The 24,894-nt window shown below is 43.8% G+C and overlaps 1 protein-coding gene across 10 annotated transcripts in view; it reads left to right on the top strand.

Annotated features, from left to right (window-relative positions):
* The window catches only part of THSD7B (thrombospondin type 1 domain containing 7B), a 336,629-nt gene extending 324,425 nt beyond the window's left edge, over positions 1-12,204 (top strand). For 6 of the 10 annotated variants that reach the window (XM_072874423.1, XM_072874424.1, XM_072874421.1 and 3 more), the window contains 7 exons: positions 1,684-1,843; positions 2,194-2,367; positions 2,457-2,552; positions 3,637-3,719; positions 5,325-5,517; positions 9,139-9,226; positions 11,052-12,204. In XM_072874423.1, coding sequence (XP_072730524.1) covers positions 1,684-1,843; positions 2,194-2,367; positions 2,457-2,552; positions 3,637-3,719; positions 5,325-5,517; positions 9,139-9,226; positions 11,052-11,133 — 876 coding nt within the window. In that variant the 3' untranslated portion in view covers positions 11,134-12,204. Of the gene's footprint in view, positions 1-1,683; positions 1,844-2,193; positions 2,368-2,456; positions 2,553-3,636; positions 3,720-5,324; positions 5,518-9,138; positions 9,227-11,051 lie in introns of those variants that run through there. The other 4 variants (XM_072874422.1, XR_012044320.1, XR_012044319.1 and 1 more) reach the window with 4 other exon arrangements.
* Positions 12,205-24,894: the final 12,690 nt, after the last annotated feature.

Raw genomic sequence — 24,894 nt, 5'->3', positions numbered from 1 at the left:
TTCAACTATTATTTATATTTATATCTTGGTATTCATATAACTATTTATATATTGATATGTATATAAATACCTATATATTGTTTATACAAGAATAAGTATATTTTTAAAAACTTTCTTTGTCCTTTCCAGTAATCTTTAGGCATTCCCCGAGCCACTTTGAGCTGGAAATACACTGCAGTTTTATTAGTGCCCATTTCCCCTGAGAATTTTCTCCGCATCGTCTTCTGTTCCCACCAGCCATTTCTAAGAGCTGTAACCCAATTGACAGCTGCATGAGTTATTCACAAACCATTAATCTCAGACCGCAATAGAGGTTTCAGTGGTGAAACAGTAATTTAGAAGAGTAAGTTACATACTGACTAAAGTGAAACACGACGTTAAAAACTTGAAATCTGGCTGCATGTAGTAAATCTACAGTAATACTTCTCTAAGATGCTTTTGATAGGCAACTGCTCTCAAGCCAGCTAGTTGTGCTCTTATTTCCATTTCATTGTGGGTCGGCAACAGAAGGGATGGAGAGAATGAAAAAGCCACCAGGTGTATGCAGGAGAGCCATTCCTGCTAGCAAACCCACTGCTGAATGAACGCGCTTGGTAGGAGCCATTCTGTTCTGCAGATGAAGTCCATCATTTTAAAAGAATCCACTGCCAAGTGATCCAAAGGAGCACTTCCCTTGGTTATATAAAAGCAATGTTTCATCCTTCTTCCTGAGTTTTATTTACTGAATTTTATAAAGTGCCATTTCCGCAAGGCTTCAGGCGCGCGTTCATAAAGCATCACGGAGGCTTAAGGTGTGCACCTCAAACATCATTGCAGCTCTGTTTTTTAGATGAGAATGAAGCAGTTCCAGCCTCTAGAAATAGCCTCAGTGCTTCAGCTCTTACAGCATCCTCAGCCCTTGATCACTGCTTTAGCCAAACGGTATTGATTTTCCGGTAAAGGAAGTCTTCTTCAGCAAGTAGTTTGGTGTATGAGTAAGTATTTCAGAAATGGGCTGACGGTCGTGGAGTGGCTCAGATGGAGCTTCCTATTGCTTGTTCAAATGGAGTTCAGTGCTAACAGGCGGTGCCTGACTTTGGATGATGTTTCGGTGGAGTATGTGACATGAGGTGGTGACCTCTGTCCACTGCAGAACCAATAGCTGCCTTTAAGAAGTTAAACAGCCTAGTGCACAGTAATCCTTGCAGTCCAATTAACTGCGCTGGAGGATTTTTGCTGTGGCAGGGTTTAAACCATGTAAGTGCTCCTGTTGGGCTCTATCATCAGAGGAGGTGCGTGGAAGTACCCACTCCTTATGGGCAGGCTCTGCTCTTGGCCTCTTTAGAGAAGCCAAAAATTTCTGTGTTCATGTAACTGGGCGTTTCTTAAGAATCAATAAATTCACTAGCTCTAGTTAAAGGCATGAAGGACCAACCTCAAAGACAGTATTCATCTTTTATGGTACCCACCTCTTCTGCTTTGGTTATGACACACTTTTCTGTGTGGCTCTGCCCCTACCTCTGAGCTTCTGCAGAGAAGTGTACAGAGGAGACCTCCATCTGTCTCCCCATAACTGGGGATACTATTGCAGTCCAAAGACCAAATTTTGTATCTTTGAAGTCTTTTTAGGTGGAGTCAACCGTATTTCTTCTGTCATCTGCTAACGTCAGTGATGTGTGTCTGTTCCCTCCTATCATTTCGTAGGGTGGACAGTGTGGAGATGGATTGCAAGTCCGCAACCTCACGTGTGTAGTGCATGATGCGTCTGTTTCTGTTACATCCAAACCAGTAGAAAATGCGTTGTGTGGTGAGCTGCCATCGAAAGAGAGTGTGCTGCAGTTACCGTGCTCTGTGCCTTGCCCAGGTAAAGTCTTTGGAAAGTCGCGGTGCATTTCTGCCTGTGATAGCTGTCTGAGATAGAGATGCTTCCATAGCTCTGAGTCTGAGTACTGTCAGGCGCCGTAGTAAGAATTTGTACTTTAGCAGATCAGGTAAATGCTCAGTCTGCTGTTTCTTGATCACCTGAAAAAGACTTCTTTTTTTTTTTGAGAAAAAACATGAGATTCCTCTTGAAGCAGAAAATCTGAATAATGCATACCACTGGGCGATTAACTGGGGGTATTTCACTGGTGCAGCTGTTGTACGCTTAGGTTGTCCTTATCCTTTAGGGCTGATTCCTTTTGAAAACCTGTGATTTATTCTTTCAACGTGCAGGTGACTGCCACCTGACAGAGTGGTCAGAGTGGAGCTCCTGCGAGCTCACCTGCATCAATGGCAGGAGCTTTGAGACAACCGGGCGCCAGTCCCGATCCAGGGCATTTATCAGTCAGTCTCCTGAGAACCAGGAGAGCTGCTCCGGACAAGTGATGGAGACGCGGCCTTGCTCAGGTAGCGTGGCCGCAGCGCTGCTTCCTCCCATTCAAGAGTTTATTCTGGTTTTGTTGCAAGGTGAAGACTAACTGGTATTGATATTGCAGGAGGGAAGTGTTATGACTACCTGTGGAAAACCAGCCTTTGGCGAGACAATGTACGCACAGTGTGGTGTCAGCGCTCAGATGGAATAAATGTCACAGGTATACCCAAAAATTGCTGTGCACAACTATGAATGGAAGTCTCCATCCAGGTTTTTCTTCTTCTGCATCAGTTGCTCAGAGGGCAGTTGGACAGCCTTCCTAATTCCTCCAGAATTTCAGTTCAGATTTGTGTGTAGGAAAGACAGATGGGAGCTCACCAGCCTTGCTATCAGGTCAACATCACACATGTCATTACAGGAGAGTATTTGGGTGAGTTACCCCTACTGTTGGGTTGGTCATGGGATTAAATGAGTGTACATGTACTAAAAGGGCTTCCTGGGCTGGCTTGCACACCATTAGTGCAACCTTCCTGTAACTGCGGAGAACAGAAGAGAACATCACACGTGTGGTAGAGAGCCCACCTTCTGTACCTCTTCTTCTATTCAACACACAGGAATCTCACATCACTCAAACTGTGAGATCCCTGCTGTTGCCGTGACCTACAAATTCTGCCTGCGCAGGATGAAAAGGGAAATTCATGATCAGCACTTTGAAGCTCCACGAGAGACTGGCAAAGGCAGTAGGGCTTGCACATCCGTAGGATCTCTCTCAATATGCACAGGGTGAATGAGGAGAGTAGAAATGAAAATGTAGATGTTCTTATCTAGTTCTGTTTATAATGACTAGCTAAGATAATAACAAAAGTTTTATGTACAAAGGTTGCCAAGTAGTTAAGAACTCATTAACATGTTTTTATTCCTATAGAAGCACAGACTTCCCCAAGTGAGGATGGGCAAAGGCGTTATGTGGATTATGTCTTCTTATGTAGATAAGACATTAATGAGGACACAGAAGATCTGCATCTAATTCCTGATTCTGTCCCCAACTTCCTATGTGGCCTGTGGCAAATTGCTTAAATCTGTATATCTCTGTTCTCCATTAACAAGATGGGTATGATAATAATTCCCTGCCTTGTTAAGGCAAATTAATTAATGCAATGCCTGCAGATATTATGCTAATGTGCTCAATAGACTAGTATTTAACTATATAAAATAAGGAAGCAAGCACTTCCTACACTCTGGTGTTCCAAGTCAAAAACATTTTAAAACATGCCCTGGAAGGCACTCAGTATTTTCTTTTACAGGAGGGTGTGCTCTTCGGACGAAACCTGCAGAAGTTTGGCACTGCAGCCCGGCGTGCAGAAAGCCGTTCTCCTACTGCACACAGGTAATTGCTTGCTGCAGAATAGGGTTGAGAAATTAACACTGCAAAATCTATTCAATTAGCTCCTGTATCTTAAATGCATTCCAGGACCTAGAAGATAGTTCAGTGTGTCCATGGTACCACCTCGAGGAAGTTGTGGGAATTTCAGTCTGAAAGGAAACCATAAACCTGCACAAACAAGTGATGGAGTATTGATGTGGTGTTCCAATTTTGGTTTTGTTCTGTGGAGGAGTTTTGGAACCTCTTGGTTTTATTTCCATTGAATGCTATTGTGCTGTCCCATAGAAAATGGACCGTAAACTGCTGTAAGAGAGGAGATGAAAGGTTATGTCCTCTCCTGCTCCTCCACGGATACAGAAAGCCCCCGTGGATGTAGGGAAGCTGTAGCATGTGATCCCACCATCCCCATACTGCCTTCTAAAGCAAAACCTGCAAGTGGCCTTTCTTGCTGAAGTGTTGAGCATCTGCAACACCTGCTGAATCTTTGAGCCACTGCCACTTCTTTGCCTCTGAGCAAACGTGAGCCCAGAAGTTACAACTGTCCCTTCCTGCAGTACCGAACTCCAGAGTAAGAGCTTCCCAAAATGCCTTATCTGTCTCCGTACTGTGATGGAGTATAAAACCCAGAACCTTTAAAGTAGCCAGGGGCAGTTGGGGTTTAGATACTTGTATTTTGAAAATAGCCTCCTCAGCTCGCGGCTTCAGATGAGTACCTGGTGGGAGGAATTACCATTGGAAACTAACCCATGGGCAATTGAGTGTGGCTGAGAGGGTGGTCATGAGAGTGCTCAGAGCCTACAGGAACATAAAAATGATAGGTAAGCATGAATTTATTAGCTATAAAAACTCTTGAGACTTCACCTTTTGTCCAAAAAAGCTCAGGATCATGTCTGTCAACAAGTGGGGGGTGTTGTGGCAACAAAACTGATTTCAAGATTTAGGTTCTTATCACAGAGGTTGTAAGTCAACCTCCTGTTTGGATCGTAACTGAGAGTATCATCAGACCCTCAGACAGGCATTGTAATTATAAGATAATTAGCAAAGAAAAACAATGTAAAAAAAGATGTTTTAAAGTAGAAATCCAGAAAATTTACTATCTATTTAGCAAACCACAGACTTCTGAGAAACCTCGTGAAGAACCTGCTTAGAGTGATCTGGGGCAGTGGATATTTGGCTGTAAGATTAATTTCAGATAGCTCTGTGACATACCGGTGTGTAAATATATTGGGAGGGTTTGGGTCTGAAGTGGGGTTGTTTCTTGTTCGTCTCTTCTAATGCCCAGCAGGATCAGTGGGAAAATTGTTGTTGACAAGAGGAGTTTGGATCAAGCCACAGATGCCTGTTATTAAGCCTGTTAGGATGAAAATGTTTGTATGTTGGGCTTCTCCGTAATTACTGACTCTTTTTCAGCCAATTTCCCAAATATATTTTGGCTTTTTGAACTGAAATGGGTTTGCGGGCACCCGTTCCTGGCTTGTTTGGTTTGGTGGTGGTGAAGTTGCATGTGCAGGATATACCTTGCAGTTTCTTCATAGTTTGCCTACAATTTGCACTGTTCTGTGAGAGGATACTATTTGGTTTAATACTCAATGCCCTTTTATCGCCTAGAGAGGAGTCTGCGGTTGTGAGCGAGGATATACAGAAATAATGAGATCAGATGGTTTCCTGGATTACTGCGTGAAGGTACCAGGTTTAGAAGATAAGAAAGCTGATGTTAAGACCATTGCTGGAAAAAATAAACCTGTCAACTCAAAAATGCATGACATTTTCAAAGGATGGTCTATTCAACCTTTTAATCCAGGTGAAAAACTTAAATATTAATGGAATAAATTGTCTTAACAATGTTTCTGTAGAAGAAAGGTACAAGCTTTGTAGATCATAACATCAGAGATTGTGTCTGGGAGCGGCAGAGCAGCCTCCCAGTTTCTAACTCGCATGCCATCTTTCATTCCTTTGTGCCTACACAGAGTAATCACAATCTCTTCTGTTGAGAGATAGCAAAGACAGAATGAAGCAATAATATTTTGCAAAAGTATACTCATATGTGATTTGGGGGGATGCTTAGAACTGTTATCTGATGATGTTTCGAGAAGTAATATGTTTGGACCAGGAAAGATATTGATCACTAGTGCTTCAGAAGATTCAGAGCAGAAAGTACTTAAGATTTCATTAAAGAAAACATTCGTTGTTTCTTGCCGTATTTCAGAAGTATATGAAAAAAACAGGGTAGAAAGTGTAGAGTTTAGAGTTTTAAGTATTGAAGTTAAGATGTTAAAAAATGCCTCACAAAAAGCAGGCAAGCTGCTGTGCCCAAGCAGTGCATCCCAAGCAGATCTTGGACTTCCACACCATAAAATGCTTCCCAGTTGGAACTGCATACTGGATGTGCCCAGACTGGTCCACAGGACTGGTGCTGTAGCTGTAATAGCCGATTACCATTTTGACTGTTATTTTGCAAGATTAATTTATTCAAAATAAATTTCTAAAATGCAAATAGGACTTTAAAATGGGAGACAAAGGTGTCAGGTGCATCAAGTTTTATGGAAACGTGTTAGTTCTCCCCATATTCTAAAATACTGGCAGTGCTGTCTTCCCCCTCTTCTGTAACCTGACATTGCATTTGTTTCCTATTAGCTTGTAATGAACACGAGACTTTAGAAAACATGTAACGAAAGGTTCTGATAAGGGATTCAGGGAGCCATAATTCTGTCTGATAGATGTGATCACACTTTGAATGTTACATTTACATATTTGATTTACATACAGTAGTTAACCTTTGCGTTGACAGTCTCTGAGCTCATAGAGCTCGGTCCAAAGCCTTTTAAAGTTGGCTGGTTTTCGATCAAACCCATCATCCAGAAGCCCACGCAGTTCACCAGCAGTTTGAGTCACAGGTTTGGGGTTAATTGCCTTTTTGTCAGCATCCATGGCCCTCTGTAGGCTGTCTTACTTAGGTGTCATCTCTTCAGCTGGTACCTTTATAGGGTTAGAAAAAGGGAGAGAGGTGTAGGTGGATGCTGCAATCGTCTCTTTTTAAATCAGCATTCGAGGCTGCAACCCTGAAAGCTTCTGGTGGGCTCGACCTCAGTGCAGCATCTGTGAGCCACTTCTCCCCCAGGGACTACAAGACAGAAATAGGGACTAAGGAGCTTTTACAGAACATGATGTTATTTAATTTTAGGGCAGAAATGTTATAGAAACAATATATGGGAAAGGAATAAACGTGCTCCATGTGTGCTAAGTGTATCACCAACCCCATGGCATCCTGCAGGTAACTCTTCAGTCTCTGTGTGCCCTTCAGACCCCAGCTCAAGGCTGGTGCTCTTCAAATCACTCCCCTTTGTCTAACTTCTTGACAAAATATGTAATTACTCCCCTTAAACAGGCTCTCAGGTTCACTAGTCTGGGGGTTTGCAATAATTACTGCTAGCTGAGCCAGGAAACCGCTGTTACCTACCAGTTACCCTCTTGATAGCAGGTCTGTGGCGAATGCTCCCTGTATGGGTGGCATTTACTGCCCTTCAGTACCATAGTCCTTGACATTTGTGTATGTCTAAGGACTTACATCTGTCAGTAAAAGTATACGTGCCTTTCTCCAGTTAATTTGTGATTTCCCTTCCCATTTACATTTTGGAACACAAATTTTATTACGATTTAATGAGGCTGATGTTTTTGTTCTTTTAAATGCTCTGCAGGAGTGCACAGAACTGATTTTGAATCAGGCTGTGTTTTTCCTTTCTTTACCACACTCTGGGAGGCCAGAGTTCAGGTACAGAAACTTTTTTCAAGTTGAGAGGCAATTTAAATAGCATTGTTTAAATTGTAGGATGACATGGTCCAATGCCTTTATGTTAGGGATGGAGAGCGTAGCTGCCTTCATGGCAGACATGGCGGGATGCCTTTTTGTGGCTGTGACAGTCCCTTTGCAGGACTGCTGAATGTTTCTTGGCCATCTCCAGTAGAGAGGGCGACAAATTTCATACCCAGACTTCAGGAAAAAAAAGGAAAAAAAAAAGAAACCAACCCAGACCTGACAAACGGAGCTCTTCTCACATGGGAGACAGGCTGTAAGTGTTTCGAGGAGAAGAGACAATCTGTGAGAGGTACTCAGCCTTTCCACAAAGCCTGGAAGAAAAAAGAGAAAGAATGGGATCTGATTAAATATGTTTCCCTTTGAAAAAATTCATCATTCAAACATAAAATGTAAAACAGGCTCAGTGATTGTCCCGTGAAGTAACTCCCGACTCGCATGACTGCGTTTGAAATGGGCTCTGTCGAACCATGTCTGTGGGCACGGCGCGGGTTTGTATTCCTGCCTCCAGTAATTATTAACAGCTCTGTAGATGTGAATCAGCTCAGACTCCCGCTGCATGGAAAAAATACCAGCGCTTCTCCCCACAAGGAAAGCTGTACAGCCAGAACGGAGCAAGAAACAGAAATATTGATCTTTTAAAAATTATTATTATTCATGCAAAGCTTTAAGGACACGTCCAAATAACGTGTTTTGAGACTTTCTGTCAGAAAGAAATGTTTCAACACACTCAAGCTCACATGTGCATGGAGGGGTTCCTGCAGGGGTCGCAGAGCGTGTCCCCTGTCGTTGCAACCCAAACAGTCCTATCAAGAGCCTTACCTTGTCTTAAAGCCACTTATATCTCCTGCTCCTGTGGCCCGACTAGAAAGCTCTTGCACAACTTTATCCCTCTTACCATTACAAAGCATATTCGTGTTCTTCTTCTAAGCCGAATTTATTCCCATTTGTTGCCCAAGCGTTTTTCAGCTCTAAGTAGCTCGCTCACTCGTGCTCGCTGGTGTTTACCCCAATCGACCGCCAAGTATTTACGGAGAACAGTCCCATCCCTTCTCAGTCCTCTTTTCTTTAGGCTAAACATGCCAGGTGTTACCTGCGTTTCTGTCTGGGTCAGCTCAACATCACGCTGCCCTTGCCGGAGCAGGCACTGGGACTCCTGGGCGATCGTACTGCAGTTCTCTCGTGCCCCTGCTCCTTCCACGGGCGGGAGCCGGGCCAGGTTGTGTTTCTTGTGCTGCACCATGAGCCTGGGCTGCCCGCAAGGAACTGCAGGAGCTCAGCCAGAGGGGAGGGGAGGAAATAACGCCGCTTTGGAAAACGGAGATGGAGAGTTAATTTTCAGTTTTCATTGAGGAAAATCTACGCTCCTTACCAAAGTTAAGATTTTGTCTTTAAAATGATTGATTTTTACAGAAATCTTCTTTTCTGTCACAAATGTGGGGTTTATGGATTATTCCCAGCCAGTCCTTGCTGTGTTTCCCATCAGTGATGCCACTAATTTTGCTTGTGTGCTTTCTCTTTACTTAATCTCTTAAGAATTTGTGTATTTTAGAATAAAATTTTTTGTTCTCCTCTGTTCTCCCTCTGTCCTTTTTCCTCATCTTCCAACAGATGGTAAACTGAAGATGTGGGTATACGGAGTATCAGCTGGTGGGTTCCTCATCATAGTTTTCCTGATTTTTACATCCTACCTGATGTGGTGAGTATGGCATGTGTTTTGTCCTTAAGTAAAAGCTAGTTTGCTTTTATTTAAACAATCCAAAATATATCACAGTGCTCTGTGTTGCAGAGATTTAATCCTCAAGGCTTTAGGGAGGAATGGAGCTTGGATTACTTAACTGCCTTCATTTGGCCCCTACCTCAGAGTAATTTAAAACTCTCCAAATTGTAAATGTGAACGGACGTCATAGTGAAGAAGTATGGTGGCCATGCAGGGAAAGAATTGTTTTTGGTTATCAATAGGTCCTTATATTTATTCAGACTTCTGCTGGGATTAGAAAGGGCTTTGTATTGTATTCTTTAAAAAAAAGATGAAGTAAAACTGAAAAAAGGCAAGGAGGCTGATTGGATCGAGGAGCTGGCTTCCGCTCAAGGAAGGACTAAATAGAATAGGGGCATTCAGCTGGAAAATGATGTTTGACGTGGGAATACAATAGAGATCTATGAAATCATGAATGGAGTAGAAAAGGGCGCTAGGGAATTTTTATTTCCTACAATATAAGAAGTAGGAGGCATCTGATGAAATGATCGTTTAAAATAAACAAAAGATTTTATTTTTCACACAGTGCATTATTACCTTGTGAGCTTACTGCTGCCAAGGACTGTGCATGCCAGGAAGATAAATGGATTCAAAGATGGCATAACAGTTCACGGGAGATTGGGTCTCTTGGTGTTAATTGTGGTTTTCTGGATGTACGCTCCAGCTCAGGAAATCCCTAAATAGGTTTTTGCAGTGAATACATCAGGTGGAAACATGTCCTGTGTCTAAAGCTGCTGTCACCAGCCACTGTTAGAGATAGGGTACCGGGTCCACCGAAGCCCTGGTCTACACCAGTGCGTCACTGGTGGTGGGCCTTACTGGTGGGGGAGAGGTCTGTCCTCCTCCAAAGCAGCCGTCGCTCCGGCAGGGGTGATAGGCTCGGCTTGACAGAGCTAGTGCTGCGCTCTCTGGTTTGAATATTTGGAAAGGTACTGCCATCGACGCATCTTGGAGGATACAAAGGGAGCAGTGGCCAGCGTCCGTGTGTCCTGCAACACCCACAGCTGTCCCTGAGGACCATGGAGCTGGCCTGGGCTTTACGGACATTAATGGTGCAAGCTGCCCCAGCCCCTGTTGGATCAGGGCAGGCAACCAGAGAGTCACAGCCGTGGCCTGACAGCATCATTGCCCTCTTTCATCCCAATTCAGTTTATTCTCTCTCACTCTCTTAGTCTTTCTCTCAGTCTCTCTCTTCAGTTAAAAGTTCAAATAACAGCGTTTGGATGCTGCTTAGGAGTTGCAGCTTCCTTATTTTCCAAGCCATGTAGCTACCATTTCTCTGTGGCTTCACAGTGGAGAATACAGAGGTTTTTTAAAATAACAGTACATAGCTCTCCATCACTCGAAGGCTGGTGAGGAAGTGTATTTCTCAATAATAATTACTGTTGCTTCAATACCGTGCCAAAGTGAGAATATCCCACTCCTAGACAGTTGATGTTTCAATTTTTCTGCGAGGTGTTCCTTGCTTTGTCAGCTGTGAGAAGACATGGGAGACAAATATGCTTTATTTCCTCTGCAGATGAAGAGCACAGTTTGCTGCCCGTTTTTGGCAGGCTGTGTCCCTGCCCCGCACACCTAATAGCACACGAGCAGATCCATGCAGTTTTTCTTGAAAGTAGTCACTGTGCTGCAGTGTCCACAGTTGCAAAATGAAATAGCCATCATGGGAAGTTGATTTTTTGTTGGAGTTTGGGTTTTGATTATGTTTCTGAGCTTATTACAGTTTGTAATTTTGTCTCCTGAAATATTTTTCTTTTTCTTGCAGCAAAAAAACAAAGCAGCATCAAAGCACTCCTCCGCAGCAGAAGCCTCTAACCTTAGCCTATGACGGAGACATTGATATGTAACATAAAAAAGAAATCCAATCCATCGACTGCCTTAACTGCTTTCTTTTTTGGAACTCTCCGACTTCTCAGTTTTTTGAGGAATCTCCTGATGTGTAATGTACCGGGCAGAAAAGAAGTATTGCAAGCTTAAAATTTTGCCACCTCTTTATTAAAAAAAATGGAGTCAAAGACTTGGATCTTGTGAAACTTTTCTGCAGAGACCAGAAAATACATCTCTTCCTGTTGAGCAAGGGGAATAAAAAAAAAATAAGAGAATCTACAGACATCAAAAGGAATTAGTAAAAATAAAAAAAAAGGCATGACAATCCTGAGGAAAATGTGACGTTTACTGTAAATGACAAGTTTGACACAGCATCATTATGCACTATATTAGTGCAGGGTTCTTTATTCTTCACATATTTCAACAATGAGTTTTCTAGTGTTTACATTTCGTTCAAAGACTTTAAAACCGGATCATGTATTTTGAGAAACGCAAGGAAGAATGAGTTGAAGTGTCTGAAGTTATCAGGTTTTTTAAAGTTTCTTCCTTCTTACCCTGTTTTCTAGTCTGGAATATGATTTTGCTTCATTTCCACCTACAGGACAGAATAAGGATTGTTATGAAAAAGCATAGTGGTTTCTTAACCAAGAATATTTTTTAAAGAGTTGAGTAGATAGGAGTTTTGATGAATGGCTAGAGGATTTGATTGTTTAAAAAGTATTTTAAATTAAATTAAACCATGTAGATACATTATGGCCAGTTTAAATTGTTAATCAGTTTAATTAATACAAACTCTGCTTTTGTATTTAAATTTTCTTATCTGAAATATTTATAAATTCTTTTTTTGAATTTAATTACCTGACCTCATTTAATATACATCAAACACAAATGCAGTTTGTAGAAGGTCTTGCTTTTTTAAATGTTTCGAAACCACTGAGAAGTTACGTGTCGTAAACATCTGGGAACATTTGAAGAGGGTAAGTGTTTATAATAGTGTGTGTCGCAAGTAAGAAAGTGCCATCTTGTGGTATTGACTTGTATTTATAAGCAAATAAAACGCTAAAGAGAGTGAGAAAATTGCTTCTGGTATGTTGAATTAAATGTGTGTAAACAACATTCGTTATTAGTCTTTTATTGGTAATCTCCAGTCTGAGATTGGACTTGGATTTCAAACAATCCTGGCATGTTTTGTGCTGTAGTGATTAGAGAAAGAAATATTGTAGACAAGTACAAGTTGAGAGAATAATTGCAGATCTGGAGAATGCTTGGTCTTATTTTTAGCTCAATGCTGCTGCTTGTTCCAATAATTAGAAAGAATAAAGACAAAAAGAAACAAAAAGAATTGTTACCAGCCTAGCACCCATGCAGTCCTTCTCAATCTGCAGTTACTTCAGAGCAGATCGTCACAAGAGAAGGGTATAACTAGGGCAGAAGGCAATGCTCGTCTTGTTCTGTTGCTGTTCACAGCTTTGTAAAGTGATTTGAATATTACGGTTTCACTGAAAAAAGGATGGTGGTGTAGCTGGGTTTCCTTCCCCAGGTCAGGATCCCTCCCATTCAGCGTTTCTCCCGCAGCATCGAATTGAGATAGATGATACTGTGTCATCAAGGCAAGGTCAGGAATGCCCTTTCCTCTTCCCGCGTTAAAAAAACAGGCCGATGGAATTGCGAGGGGAAATTGTCTCACTGATTTCTGGCCCTGAAGATGTTCAGCTGGCCCTACTTTCTACCTTAGAGCTATAACAGTTTACGGTATAAAAAGCAGGATCTGGTGTTCCCCAGTGACATCGGGATCCTAAATCTTTTTAAGGGTGTGCTGTACTGAACCTCTGAGTAACATGTATAGAGCAAGAGTTGCAAGGGGAATAAAGATCCAATGCTATTAGGAAGAATACTGCCAGATCTTTATATTATATTATACATAAAATATATTATTTTGTCTGTGGGATACAATGTGAGGAGAATGGTGCTCTCTGAATAATGAGGGAATAAACTCAGTTAAGCGTGCTGTTCAAAAAGGTATTGTGTGGGAAAGTTGGTGTAAGAATAACAAAAAATGACAGCTGCAACACGTGGTCGTTGCCCTCAACATCAGGGTACGTTACAGTCCAAACGGTGGTGTCCAGCGCAGGCGCTGCGGGCTGTATGGTGAAGGGCCTGGGGAGACAGGGAGCTCCAGACAACACTGCAAAGGGTGTGTTTATACTGAGCAGATGGATCTGGGGTCGTGCTTCAGTTTGGTGGGCTTCACACGGTCCGTGTCCCCACTCCTGTTATAGCACCTTCTGGCCAAAGCCCCACAGGGTCTCCAGAGGGTCTGTCCGTGGTCCATGCTGGGGCCGGGCGCTGCCTGCGGAGCTGCGGGCTGTTGCAGTTTGGTGAAGCTCTTTAGGGAATGAGTGCATCTGTTTGTGAAATAAAATAAAACGGAGGGGAAGGCTCATGAGGCTGCTGTTAGAGACAGACGCTGCCGGCCGTGCGCATGAACCCCGTGTCCGCTCGTGGTCCAGCTTGGACAGCGCAGTGATGCAAATGTCACGATGTAATTGCATGTATTTGATAATTTGGGATTGAATTGAGCTGTGAAATTGAACCGAGGATCTGGTGGCCCTGCAGGGTCCATGGGGCTAAGAATGCAGCATAACGCAAAAAAAGGAATCGGTTGTTTAGACAGATACCAAGATTATTGCTGTTTGTAAGAGCCCTGGGTAAATGTGCTGTGAGCGATGCCCAGCCTCCCACGGGAGCACTGAAAGGCGATTCCTACCTTTCAGAGTCCAAAACGAGTCATGACATGGAAGAGGGATTACTCCCAAGTCTTGCCTATTTGGGATTTCTAAAGGTACAACTCAGTCTCCTGCCAAAGACAGGAGAGAGATCTTGGTCCAGTTCAGGAAGCTAATTCCTCTGCCCCCAGCTAGGGCATCCCCTTAAGACACGGATGTGATTGTGGGTAAAAGCATCTGAGGGTGAAGACTTTGCCAAATGCCCTGTCTTGGTAGTTAATAACCAGATAATGAAGTCTGCATTTTGTCATCTTTTGTTTCGACACTATTGATTTCAATGTCTGCTGCCAGGCATCTCCTGCTTCTGTATTACAGCTGTAAAATGTGCAACTCTTTTTTTTTTATTTATTTTTTTTTTTAAATCTATCTTCTATGGCATTTTCTCTCCTCCGTTCAAAGACTCTGTAACACACAACGGTAAAACAAAATAATAGCAACTGAAATAAGACACCACAGAAAACAAATTACCAAGAAGTACTGAAGTGTTGCATACCTACATCATTCCTGCAGTCATTTCGGTTATGCTCAGAAATGGGATATTTGCATGCACAGGTACCACATCTGCGCATATCACTGTGCCTAGGCACTTTGAACATGGGGGGTTTTGTATGAGATATGTAAAATCAAGTGACGTTTTTCCTCCAGAAATATCCTGAAGTCTTGGGGAGCTTTCACGTTAGCAGGGCTGGATCCCAGCTGAACTCCCCTCCCCTCCAGCAACCCGGAGGGTCCCTGAACACCTGAACTTCGGGTGCTACAGTCAAGAGCAAAGACTGTAATTTTCTTTGCTCTGGAAGCAGAGTAGTGTAAAAATTCCTACAAGACAGCGTAGCTACAGACTTGTAAATTAGCTTGTGCTTGTATTCATATGTGTCAAAGAAAAGCCTAATTGTGCAGTTTTCTTTGCTTAAGTGCACTTACATTCATGGCCAGTTTCATCAGGAAATGAAGAAAATATTATCTTGGGAAAAAAAAAATCGGTTGAGCATTTCCAGTTTGGATTAGTCCTGATAAGTATGAAGGTATCATTAGAGATCAGGTCATTTGCTGCTAATGTGGCATAGCTGGTTTCTTGAAAGTTTATTTTTTCTAAATATGTAACCTCATTTGCAGCTACGAATGGAAGGAGAGATGTAGTTTAGATATAATTTTGGGGTTTGTTTTCAATTGGGAAGTAGTAATGCAGAAAAAAAACGATCCAACTCAGGACCTTTTGAAAGATGGATCAGGATACCTGGTGTATTAATGTGCCTCGGGACAGATTATGGTTCTGTCTGGTTTAAAATGTAATTTAAATGAATTAACTTCCACATCTTACAGCTGTGACATGCGCCTGTCCTGGACAGGAGCTTGATTTATATTATCTTTATGAAGATGTATCTGTGCGCATACTATTACTTGCCGTCAATATGCATGTGTTACTTCATTCCTGGCGCTACAACCTGACAGGTGACGCTGTTACTGTCATTTAACTGCTGACATGACTTGTGCCACCGGCCGTGCCGTGAAGCTGGTGTGATGTGACATGACCTGACTCGTAACACTTACAGCAGGTCATGCCTCCTGCTTCTGTCAGGTGTGGAAGCTAAAGAAAGTCGCGTGTAATTCCTTCTGGTCTTGCTGCATCTGTAGGGCAGGGCATCTCCCCGGGTCGCGGCAGTCACCCCTGCCCGGTGCCGCTGCGTGGAGGGGCTGTGATGTGTTAGGGGGGCGTCGCCGGTGGAGAAAGTTGTACAGCTGTGAGGTTGCCTTAAAGAAGTCTGTCTGACCCCTCGGGATAACTAGGATTAGAAACACTAGTGGAAAAAAACGAGGAATTCACCTGACCTACCATTCAATAAACGGAATCATGCGCAGTCATTTCGTGTTCCTACCTGGCAGAGAGAAATGAAAGGAGAATCTCGCTGTGAAGTCTGATAGCACGGGATGCCACTGTCCCTTGAAACGGGTTATTATTTGGCCACACTTTGTGATTTGGTTACATTTACATTTGGGGAGAAAAGATTAGATTTTAATGAATAGTTATAACGGTAATCATGGCTACGGGATGCTTTCTGCATGAATTTTTAATGTATACCCTTTTACCTTCCAATCTAATACAGTTTATTCTTATTTTTAAAAGTAAACATATGGTAAAATGGTCACATATGAACTGTCTGCAAAAAGAATCCAGAAACCCCATATTTGCACTTGTTGGTAATTATGCTCATTTACTTTGATTACATGCTTTGTTACAATAGCGTATAGAATGGGCTCTAGACGGATACATGGGTTAAAGCAATTTATGGGATTTATCCTGTCTGTGAAGAGATGTTTTGATGGAATGAAAAATCAGATTCAATTTCCTCTGATAAGGAAGAATGTTAATTTTCTCCTCTGCTTTATGAAAGTTCACCTGCATGTTATGAATATTGTGGTTGTTACATGCCAATATGACATTTGGAAAAAAACTCTTCAAACATAATAACAGTGAAGAATCTTTCAACAGTATGCGGATGAAGTGGAGCACCAAGCATTAATTTTGCAGATGAGGAAGACGGCAGTTGTAATTTTTTTTTTTGGGGGGTGCAATCTGGCTCCTACCCCATGTGAGCAGGCTTTGAGTAGCTTTTCTGCAAAAGTGTCTGAGTGGATGGGTGCAGCCCAGAAATGGTGTTTGCAGGCTGCTGCCATTGCCCAGTAATCACAACACTGCACAGCAGCGGGATTAGGCCAAGGAATGATGTGACGTTTCCTCTCTCCATTGCAACTATCCTTTGGTAGCTGCGTTCTGAAACTCACGTTTAGCAGGAATTAATGTGCACGTAGTGTCAATCCTCTGACACTCTTGTAGCATCAGGCAAAACCATATTTGGAGGGATGTATGTGATCCAGAGTCAGTAAATAATGCCTATTGACTTCACTTAGAGATGATTAGATCATTTGTAGGTTATTGCCTGTTGCTTCCTTAGAGTTTTCCACCTTTGGTGCCCTTTGCGAATATGAATTCAACGATCCTGAAACACCTCATGTGGCAAATTCAGTGATTTAATTACACAATTTGGTTTTGCCTTCTATATTGCTAGTCAGTTTAGTTCAGTGACTGGATTAGAGAAGAACATCCCATCAATTGATGGGTCAGACGAGTGAAAGATCCAAGTGTACCATGAGAAATGTGGTCTGTGGCTGCTCCTCTGCAGCAGAAGGGTTAAGCTTCTTGGCTTGTGTGCATTGGGTAGGCCAAGTGTATCCAAATTTATTTAAGTGGAGTAGTTGGGGTCTACCTGAGGATGGAAATACAGGATGGTTTCAATGACAGGATGCAACAGAGATTTAATCTATCATCTTCCATGCTTTGCAAAAAAACAATGCAGAAAGTCCACAGTGACAGTCGGCATCAGTGTTTTTCCTATTTGTAGTGGATGTTTTAAGTCTTTCCTCTGATGAAACAAAAGCCTTATCCTCAGATAAGCAATCCAAAGCGGGACTTTGGAGAAGAGATTTCTCTATGGCAGAGGGTTTTTTTCTTCCAACATACGCTACGGAGAACTTGTGGAGGTTGTAGCCCAGCTGGAGCACCAGTGACTGCTTGTGTTTCAGCCACTATAGGTGAACTGTTTGTTTTGAGAGGTGTAAGAAATGCATTCGCTGAAACCCAGACAGTGTGTCTGAGCTGTCTCTCCCAGTGACAGACACGCTGAGGGACTGCAAGGAAAAGTCACAGCGGCGACAGGTCATACCAGAGCAACTCACAGCGCGCTCTTGTTTTCTCTGATGGCCTCACACCACTTTTTTAACTAGGCAAAACACTTCGTCTTCCAGTGTCTGACGGTCCTGGAGCAGAGGAAATGGGGTTTATATCTCAGTCCCAGTCCTAGCTCTGGTTTCTGTTGCAATGGGCTGTGCGTGATGGGCTCAGCAGAGGAGCCGCAGAGACATACATCTCTATAAGCTCTACCCCGTGACTGACGGCTGCACTCTCTGCTGGCAGCAATGACATTCAGGCAGGTTTCTCGTTGCTGGGAAGCATCACGAGATTGCTACTTCTTCTCCAGTAGAGACTGGCGGGAAATATCGCTTCACATACTGAGTGCAATCAGCTGATGGAGCCTGTTAAAGACTGAATTGAGATGAAAAGCTGTAATGCAGATGTGTCACATCACGGTTGCATTGTCACTCTATTCCTTTGTAGGATACGGCAGATCCACAGCAATTATTTTTAAATACAGTCTCTATTACTGCAAAGAGGTAACTTGAAATATTTACTATTTTATTTGCTTCATGCCAAGTGAGATTTCACTCAATTTGTCATTAAAACCGCTGTCCTCTTCTGAGGAAAGAGAATATATTTACATAAACTGCTCTCCTCTAATTCTGTGTTTTCCACAGGAGTAGGCGCTGGCATAATTTCCCAATCTCATCAAGCTTTGTCCACAAAAATCTGTGCAGATGAGCCTGTGGGACCAAAGGCAGATGTAAGGGAAAGGAGTACAAATCTATTCATCGCACTCAGCGGGCTATAGAAAGGCCAAAGGGATCAAACTCCTATTCCTTTGTCACTCCTGTACATGCAACACGGATCATCTTTGACCAAAAAAGCCCCCCAAAACAGCTACAAAAGACCCTCTTCAATTTTGCAAAGTTGTGCAGTATTTTTGATGTACTGGCAGAACATGATTTAGAAATGAAGAGCAGCCGTCTAAGATGAGTCCGCTGGATCCCCTCGGCAGTTCCCACTGCACACAGTTATGATTTCCCTTTTACAGGAATCATACAACCGGCTGAATGGGCACCCTGCTCACAAATCGTGAGGGATGACTCTCCCCAGTAACGAAAATTTTGAGTATTTTCCCATATAATGCTAGTGCTTTTACTCTTCATCATCTTATTTCCCTCACCATGACAGCCAGGAAGGAACAACGCTAAAAGCCAGAAGCTGCCTGTCTCCCCTAATCACGCAAACCTGGGAAGTGGATGTTAGGGGGAAAAAAAAAAGCCAAACCCTGTGAAATTTGAAATGCAATGGGGATTGTGGCAGCCCAGAGCACGGGGGATGCGGCGCTGGCTGTAGGACCAGCTCCCTGCCCGGTCTCAGACGCAGGATACGGGACTTGCTTGAAACTTGTTTGTCCTGTCGTTATCTTACAGAGAAAAACGTGTTCGTTTATCAAGGCTGTAGAAATGCGAATACACACCCGCACACCCGCAGGCATTAAGACCCCCCTCTATTTAGTCACTAGTCCTCTTCTCCCTTAGACTTCTGCTGTTCCAGGCATGAGCCTCTTTTTAACCTGGGAAATAGTCCGGCTTTATTTCACGGGTGCACCGGGTCCTGAGTGCGACTATTCGGTACTGCCGCCAGGACTGTGTTAAAACCTAATTTAAACAGAAAAGAAGAATCTGGTATGCGTTTGGAGATAAACCCTGCTGCCACTGCAGGGAGCGGGGGGCTGGTGGCTGCCGGCCGCGGGCCAGGGACAGCAGCGGCGCTGGCCGGGCCAGCCCTGGGAGCTTTGGAAAAGAAATCTCCCCATTGAAATGCGGTTGGTGCCTGGAGCTGCTGCTTGGCACAGCCAGGCATGTTCTGCGTTTCGCATTTTGTTTAATATTAGACAGTTTGTCTGGCCTCTTCTGCTGCTTGCTTTGTTTCTATTAATTATCTTTGATTTTCTTTTGCTTCCTTATCAGCTTTGCTTACTTTTTTCTGTAAAACTTCACATCAGCTTTCTAAAGCAAAAAAAACCCCAAATTTGAAGTGGAGCTTTCTTCTCCTTGCTGACACTGAAACAATGAATATGGATCAGAATTTTCATTTCCTTTTTTACCACATCCATTTGCTTGATAGAACAAGCTTGCCAGCCTAGTTTTACTTTGATAAACCTAATAAGGAAAAAGCACTTTCCAGCTCCATATTATTTTATGCCTTGTTTGTGACTTCAGCATCCCTTATACAGGTTTAAAGACAATTTATTCTTTATTGCCCTTGAGTCATTTCAGGAGAGCACTTGTGTTTTTCCTGACATAAAAATGTCCCGCTATAACATGATGAATATTAAATAGATGCTTGAATGAAAAAGAAATGGCACGCTCTGGCCTGACAGCTCCATTTATTGCAGCGCGCCTGGGAGAGAACCGCAATGTGAGCATTGCCCGGCTGTGGGTGCAGAGCCCCGCTCCTGAATTACTTCATCGAATGACCAATTTCATGAATGGACCTAGACGCTGGTGTGAAGTCTCTTCTGTGGAGAGTATGTCCTGCTTTCCTAAGGAGTTCATTTGCTGCCCAGCTGAAAGCAGACCTTGGCTGCAAAAACATGGAGCTGGTTTCTGCTCTTCCACGGCTGCCTGAGTGGAGCGGTGCTGGCCCAGGGTGGCTTTCCAGCAGGTGTAAGGTGAAAAAGCTGGGTTAATTTATAACATATATATTATCATAATATATGATATGTTGCTCTTAGCGAGACTGATAGTTTTGATGCTTTGATATCACCAGGGAACAGGGATCAGACCCTTGCTGTGCCTGCAGCTCCCCAAGTCACTCATCTTCTCCACGCAAGCAGGTCAAGGGCTGAGCATCAGCAGAGCGAACAACTCGGGAGCACGAAATACCGATGAGGCCGATGCACGGAGATGCTGGTGCCCACCGGCCCTTACCGGGGAAGTCGGGAAGAAGCTGCGGATGAGCAAAGGAGGAATCGGTGGGTTCCTTGCAGAGTTGTGCTGGACGCTTCAGCCCCTTGCTGTGGCAACCTGTGCAAGGGTGGGCTGCGAGCACTGGTGGGAGGTGAGTGGTGGTGAGATGGTGTTGGTGAAAGGAGGTTGTAGAGAGGTGGGGTCGGTCTCTTCTCCCAGGTAACAAGTGATAGGACGAGAGGAAATGGCCTCAAGTTGCGCCAGGGGAGGTTTAGACTGGATATTAGGAAATTTTACTTCACTGAAAGGGTTGTGCAGCATTGGAACAGGCTGCCCAGGGAAGTGGTTGAGTCCCCATCCCTGGAGGCATTTAAAAGACGTTTGGATGACGTGCTTATGGACATGGTATAGTGGTGGTCTTGGTCGTGTTAGGTCTGCGCTTGGACTTGATGATCTTAAAGGTCTTTTCCAACCTATACGATTCTGTGATTCTGTGATTCTATGGCTGCAGGCAGAGCTGGAGATTGTCGCCCATGGCTCTCAGGAGAGCTCAGCTGTAGTGTTGCATGCGTCCCCCTGTGAATTACCACTTACAGAAAGCAAAGGGGGTGGCTGGGATTTTTTCCTCTACTACCAAGACAACAAACAGGCACTGTCTTACTATAAAAGAATATTAGAGGGAGGTGAAATCAATTCCTTTCTCATTCCTCTACTCGGAGGACAGTCCTGGAAGCGTTGCCTTCCCTAACCCGTAATGTGTTCAATCACACTTCTCGCCCAGAGCCGTCACCGAGATGTGGACTTTCCCATTCCTCCTGGATATGTTCAGCTGCTCACCGTGCAGGGGGTGAAAGACAGAAACCCGCCTTGCACACAAGGCAGCACTTCATATTAGTGCTGGCTGGAGTGCTGGTATTCACATTCGCAAGGTCTACCAACAACTTACATTTTTTTTCCCCTCTCAAATATGTGGCATTTTTAACATTTAAAAGAACAGTTTTGCTTTCAAGGTTAAAATGGAGCAAAATGAACTCATCTGGAGGCTCAGCAGCACGGCACGGACAGAAAACAAGGTGCTAATCCACAGCTGTGGTGCAGAATTGCTAGCGCCGGTGCAGCGCAGGTATCAGCGTTACTTATTGATGCCCGATGGCTGGCCGTGTCTTCTCAGTCTCTGCAGGCTGTGCACAGGCTGCGATCGTATACGAGTCTTCACTGGCAGGTTTCTTTAATTCTTTTTTTCCTCCAACACTTTACTAGTCAATAATTCCAGTGTGGATATTTTACATGTGTAGCTGTGAGCATATTTTTAAGTGTTTGCAGGATCAGAAGGGAAATGCAACTCGTTTTTTTAGCTGTTTGCTCCCTCTTGTAGCTCACGGATGGATTTTGCTGCTCACTTCCCAGACATACTAACTCGCTCTGGTTGCTCTTCCTTCCCTGGGTTATGCTTTTTCCAAAGACAAATGCAGGTCCAGTCCAAGTGACGATACGAGTCATTAAGTGACTAAAGATGATGGTGTCATTTCAAGGGAGCGGCAGATGTCTGTAGTGGCCTTTCTGTGCTGCAGCCGGTAATGAAGGCAATAGGGTTGTTTGAGTAGCGTGGTGCAGACTGGATTTATTATTCTTTTCACTCTAGGTATTTCTCCAACCAGTGTATTGTGTGAATTCATATTGCGTTTTCTTCTGTTCCATTCAGGAACTGATGGAAAGATGGCTGTGCTAATAGGGTGCAGTACAAGTACCCTTACTGAGTCGAACATGCTCACATTCTGATAACTGCTTTTCCACGTGGGAAATATTTATTTTTAGGGAATAGAAAAATGACTAATTTGCACTACCTGTAAATACAAGGGGGACAACCAGATTAATTATTGCTTGCTTTAGCAAAAATGGCTGTGTAATGGCACAGAACATATAGCATAAATTTGCCTGAGATTATTTTAACTAACGCATTCTCTTAATTGAAATAAAAAACTATCCCGTGCCTGTATCGGGTAGGGAAGCTCCCCAGCCACTCACAGTAGCAAATGTGACTGCCTCAACCACATCATCTTGGTCTGCTCTGAGACCACCTTGAGCTCTTCACTGTCGACCGCCTCGCTCGCCTGGCAGTTCTGTATTTCATTTCATGGGAATGAAAGAATTGGCAGTATTCTTACTGTTCTGCATTAGTAAATAATTAAACTCTTTAAAAGTATTAAGCAATAACAGATCAGATTGAGCTAATGTGAGTATTAAGATCTATATGAATGTTAGCCAAAATAGTGTATATTCAGTATTGAAAAAACATACTACAATAAACGCAGTGTGAATGCAGCAAAGCAAATGAAGATTCATGGTGGTTCCCTGCACCGGTCAGGACTACAAAAAAAAAGGTCAGGAAATATCCACACTCAATAGAGACACATCCTATTCCAATTTGTCAAGTCTGTGAAAGGTGATGTTGAAATTAGGAGCAGCTTTGTTTTGCCTCGAGGCCAGGCTGGACTTCACGCAGTGCCTGTACGCCTGAGCTTGTTTGCGTGCCCTGATGAATGGCTTGAAACGTGAAAAAAATTGGCTTCCCAGATCTTCCAGAAACCCTTGAAGAAGTTGAGCCCTGGCACCACGGTGTGTCTCAACACGCGGCCACCGGACACCACTGCTCAGGGTGAAAATTGCTGCTGGGAGGGATGGGTGAGAGCTGCTCCTGGGGCTCGCGCACACAGACACGATCGCAGAGCGGGTGGTGGAGATGGGGGCCGACATGGGGTGACCTGGGCAGCTGTGGAGAAGCCCCTGTCCCTTGAGGAGATGTATTTAGAGCAGCAAAAAGGGGTATCCTCTGGAGCGGGCAGCGATGTCAGCCCTGGTATCGTAAGTGTCACTAGAAAGACGGCAGAGCTCAGCGTCTGCATCACTTTTGGTGCTGTTGGTTGTTAACACTTTTTTCAAACTGCTGTTTGTTTCTAAAGCGTCAGGCTTGACACGGGCAAGGCCAGCCACAGCTGCCGCTGGCGGGTGCTGGTTGCCTTATCCTGGCCCCATTGCGAAGGTGGGTTCTGCCCTCCCAGCTTGAGATGCGGTTCCCCCCTAAACTCTGACTTTGGGGTGCATATGAAGGCATGGGAAAGCCCAGAATGCAGCATGAATTGCATTCAAGTCTGTAAATCTTATCACAAAACTAAAGGACAGTAGTAAAACAGCTCCTTCCTCTTATTTCCCCCCCACCATAAGTGCTTGTAGAGGTGTTTTGCAACCTTGCCGTGATAGCAATAAGCCTTTATCTGAACAAATTGATCCTGAGATACTGGAGTTTGTACCTTGTTTGCTGCTGCCTTGCCTGCTGTTTCTATCCTGGCTCTGAGCAGGTACAAATAATGAATTAACTGCTGGATAAGCCCCATGCTCCCCTGAGCAATTATTCTGGCTTCTGCCATAGCAGACTCAATTTGTCCTGCGATAAGTACAATTTTCTGAGAAGTTAGTTCTGGTTCAGGCACTAATCGTCCACATCTGCGTGGCGTGGGTATTTTTGCGGGGGAGCCAGTTGTGAGTTAAGCTGTCAGATTGGCACGTGAAAAAGCACGGCTTCGGAGTGCCACGGTCCTTTCGGGGATGCAAATATGCTCCCAGCTGTGTGTAGCATTAAGTCAGTTAGCGGAGAGAAGAATGTGGTAAAATATGCAACCACTTGAGCACTTGGGGAGTGTGTTAGCAACCTTTGCTTCCCCATCTCTGGAAGATCAGCACTAATGATTTAACACAAATTTAGATCTCAAACATGTAAAATTTATTTGCAAAAGGTGCTGCAGGCTAGAAATGGAGGTGCTGGTTAGAAAGGTTATTTTGTACATGTGCTAATTAATTCTGGGCAAGAAGTGTCATTAGATAGTAAGAAAGAGAAGCATGCAAATGGTGTATTCGAGCAGCAGCTGGCACGCAGCAGACAGGCAGACATCTGTAAGCCTTACACACACCTATCCGCCAGTTGTAAAAGCAAACTACGACGGTGACTGGGAGACCCCAGTCTAGAGATGCTGACCTGCTCAAGGCTTTTCTCCCTGTATTTTAGCTTCAGGGTGCTCAAGCACAGTGTAAAACAGAGCAGGGTGAGACACAAGTTCGTTATTTTGCTGTTCATCAGCAGCAGGACCAGGATTATGTAGGTTAACAAGTGGGCTTTGCCCATTTTCCTGTTGCAAAGAAATGAGTGGGATGAAATTTCCAAGCCCTCATAGTTGGAAGTGGCCCAAGAGGACAGTGAGGATGTGGTGGCAGGGGAGAGCCCAGGGGTCTGCAGAGCAGCTGGGAAGGGCTTCGGGGCTTGGAGGGTCTTCCGAGTAATTCCAAGCAATCTTCCAAGGCAGAAAGTAATGAGATATGCTAAAGGGCTTTAAG

The sequence above is a fragment of the Ciconia boyciana genome, chromosome 10 (assembly GCF_034638445.1).
Source record: "Ciconia boyciana chromosome 10, ASM3463844v1, whole genome shotgun sequence".
Classification (NCBI taxonomy): Eukaryota; Metazoa; Chordata; class Aves; order Ciconiiformes; family Ciconiidae; genus Ciconia; species Ciconia boyciana.
Note: the sequence above shows the minus strand (reverse complement) of the source record. Positions and strands in the feature narration are given on the sequence as shown.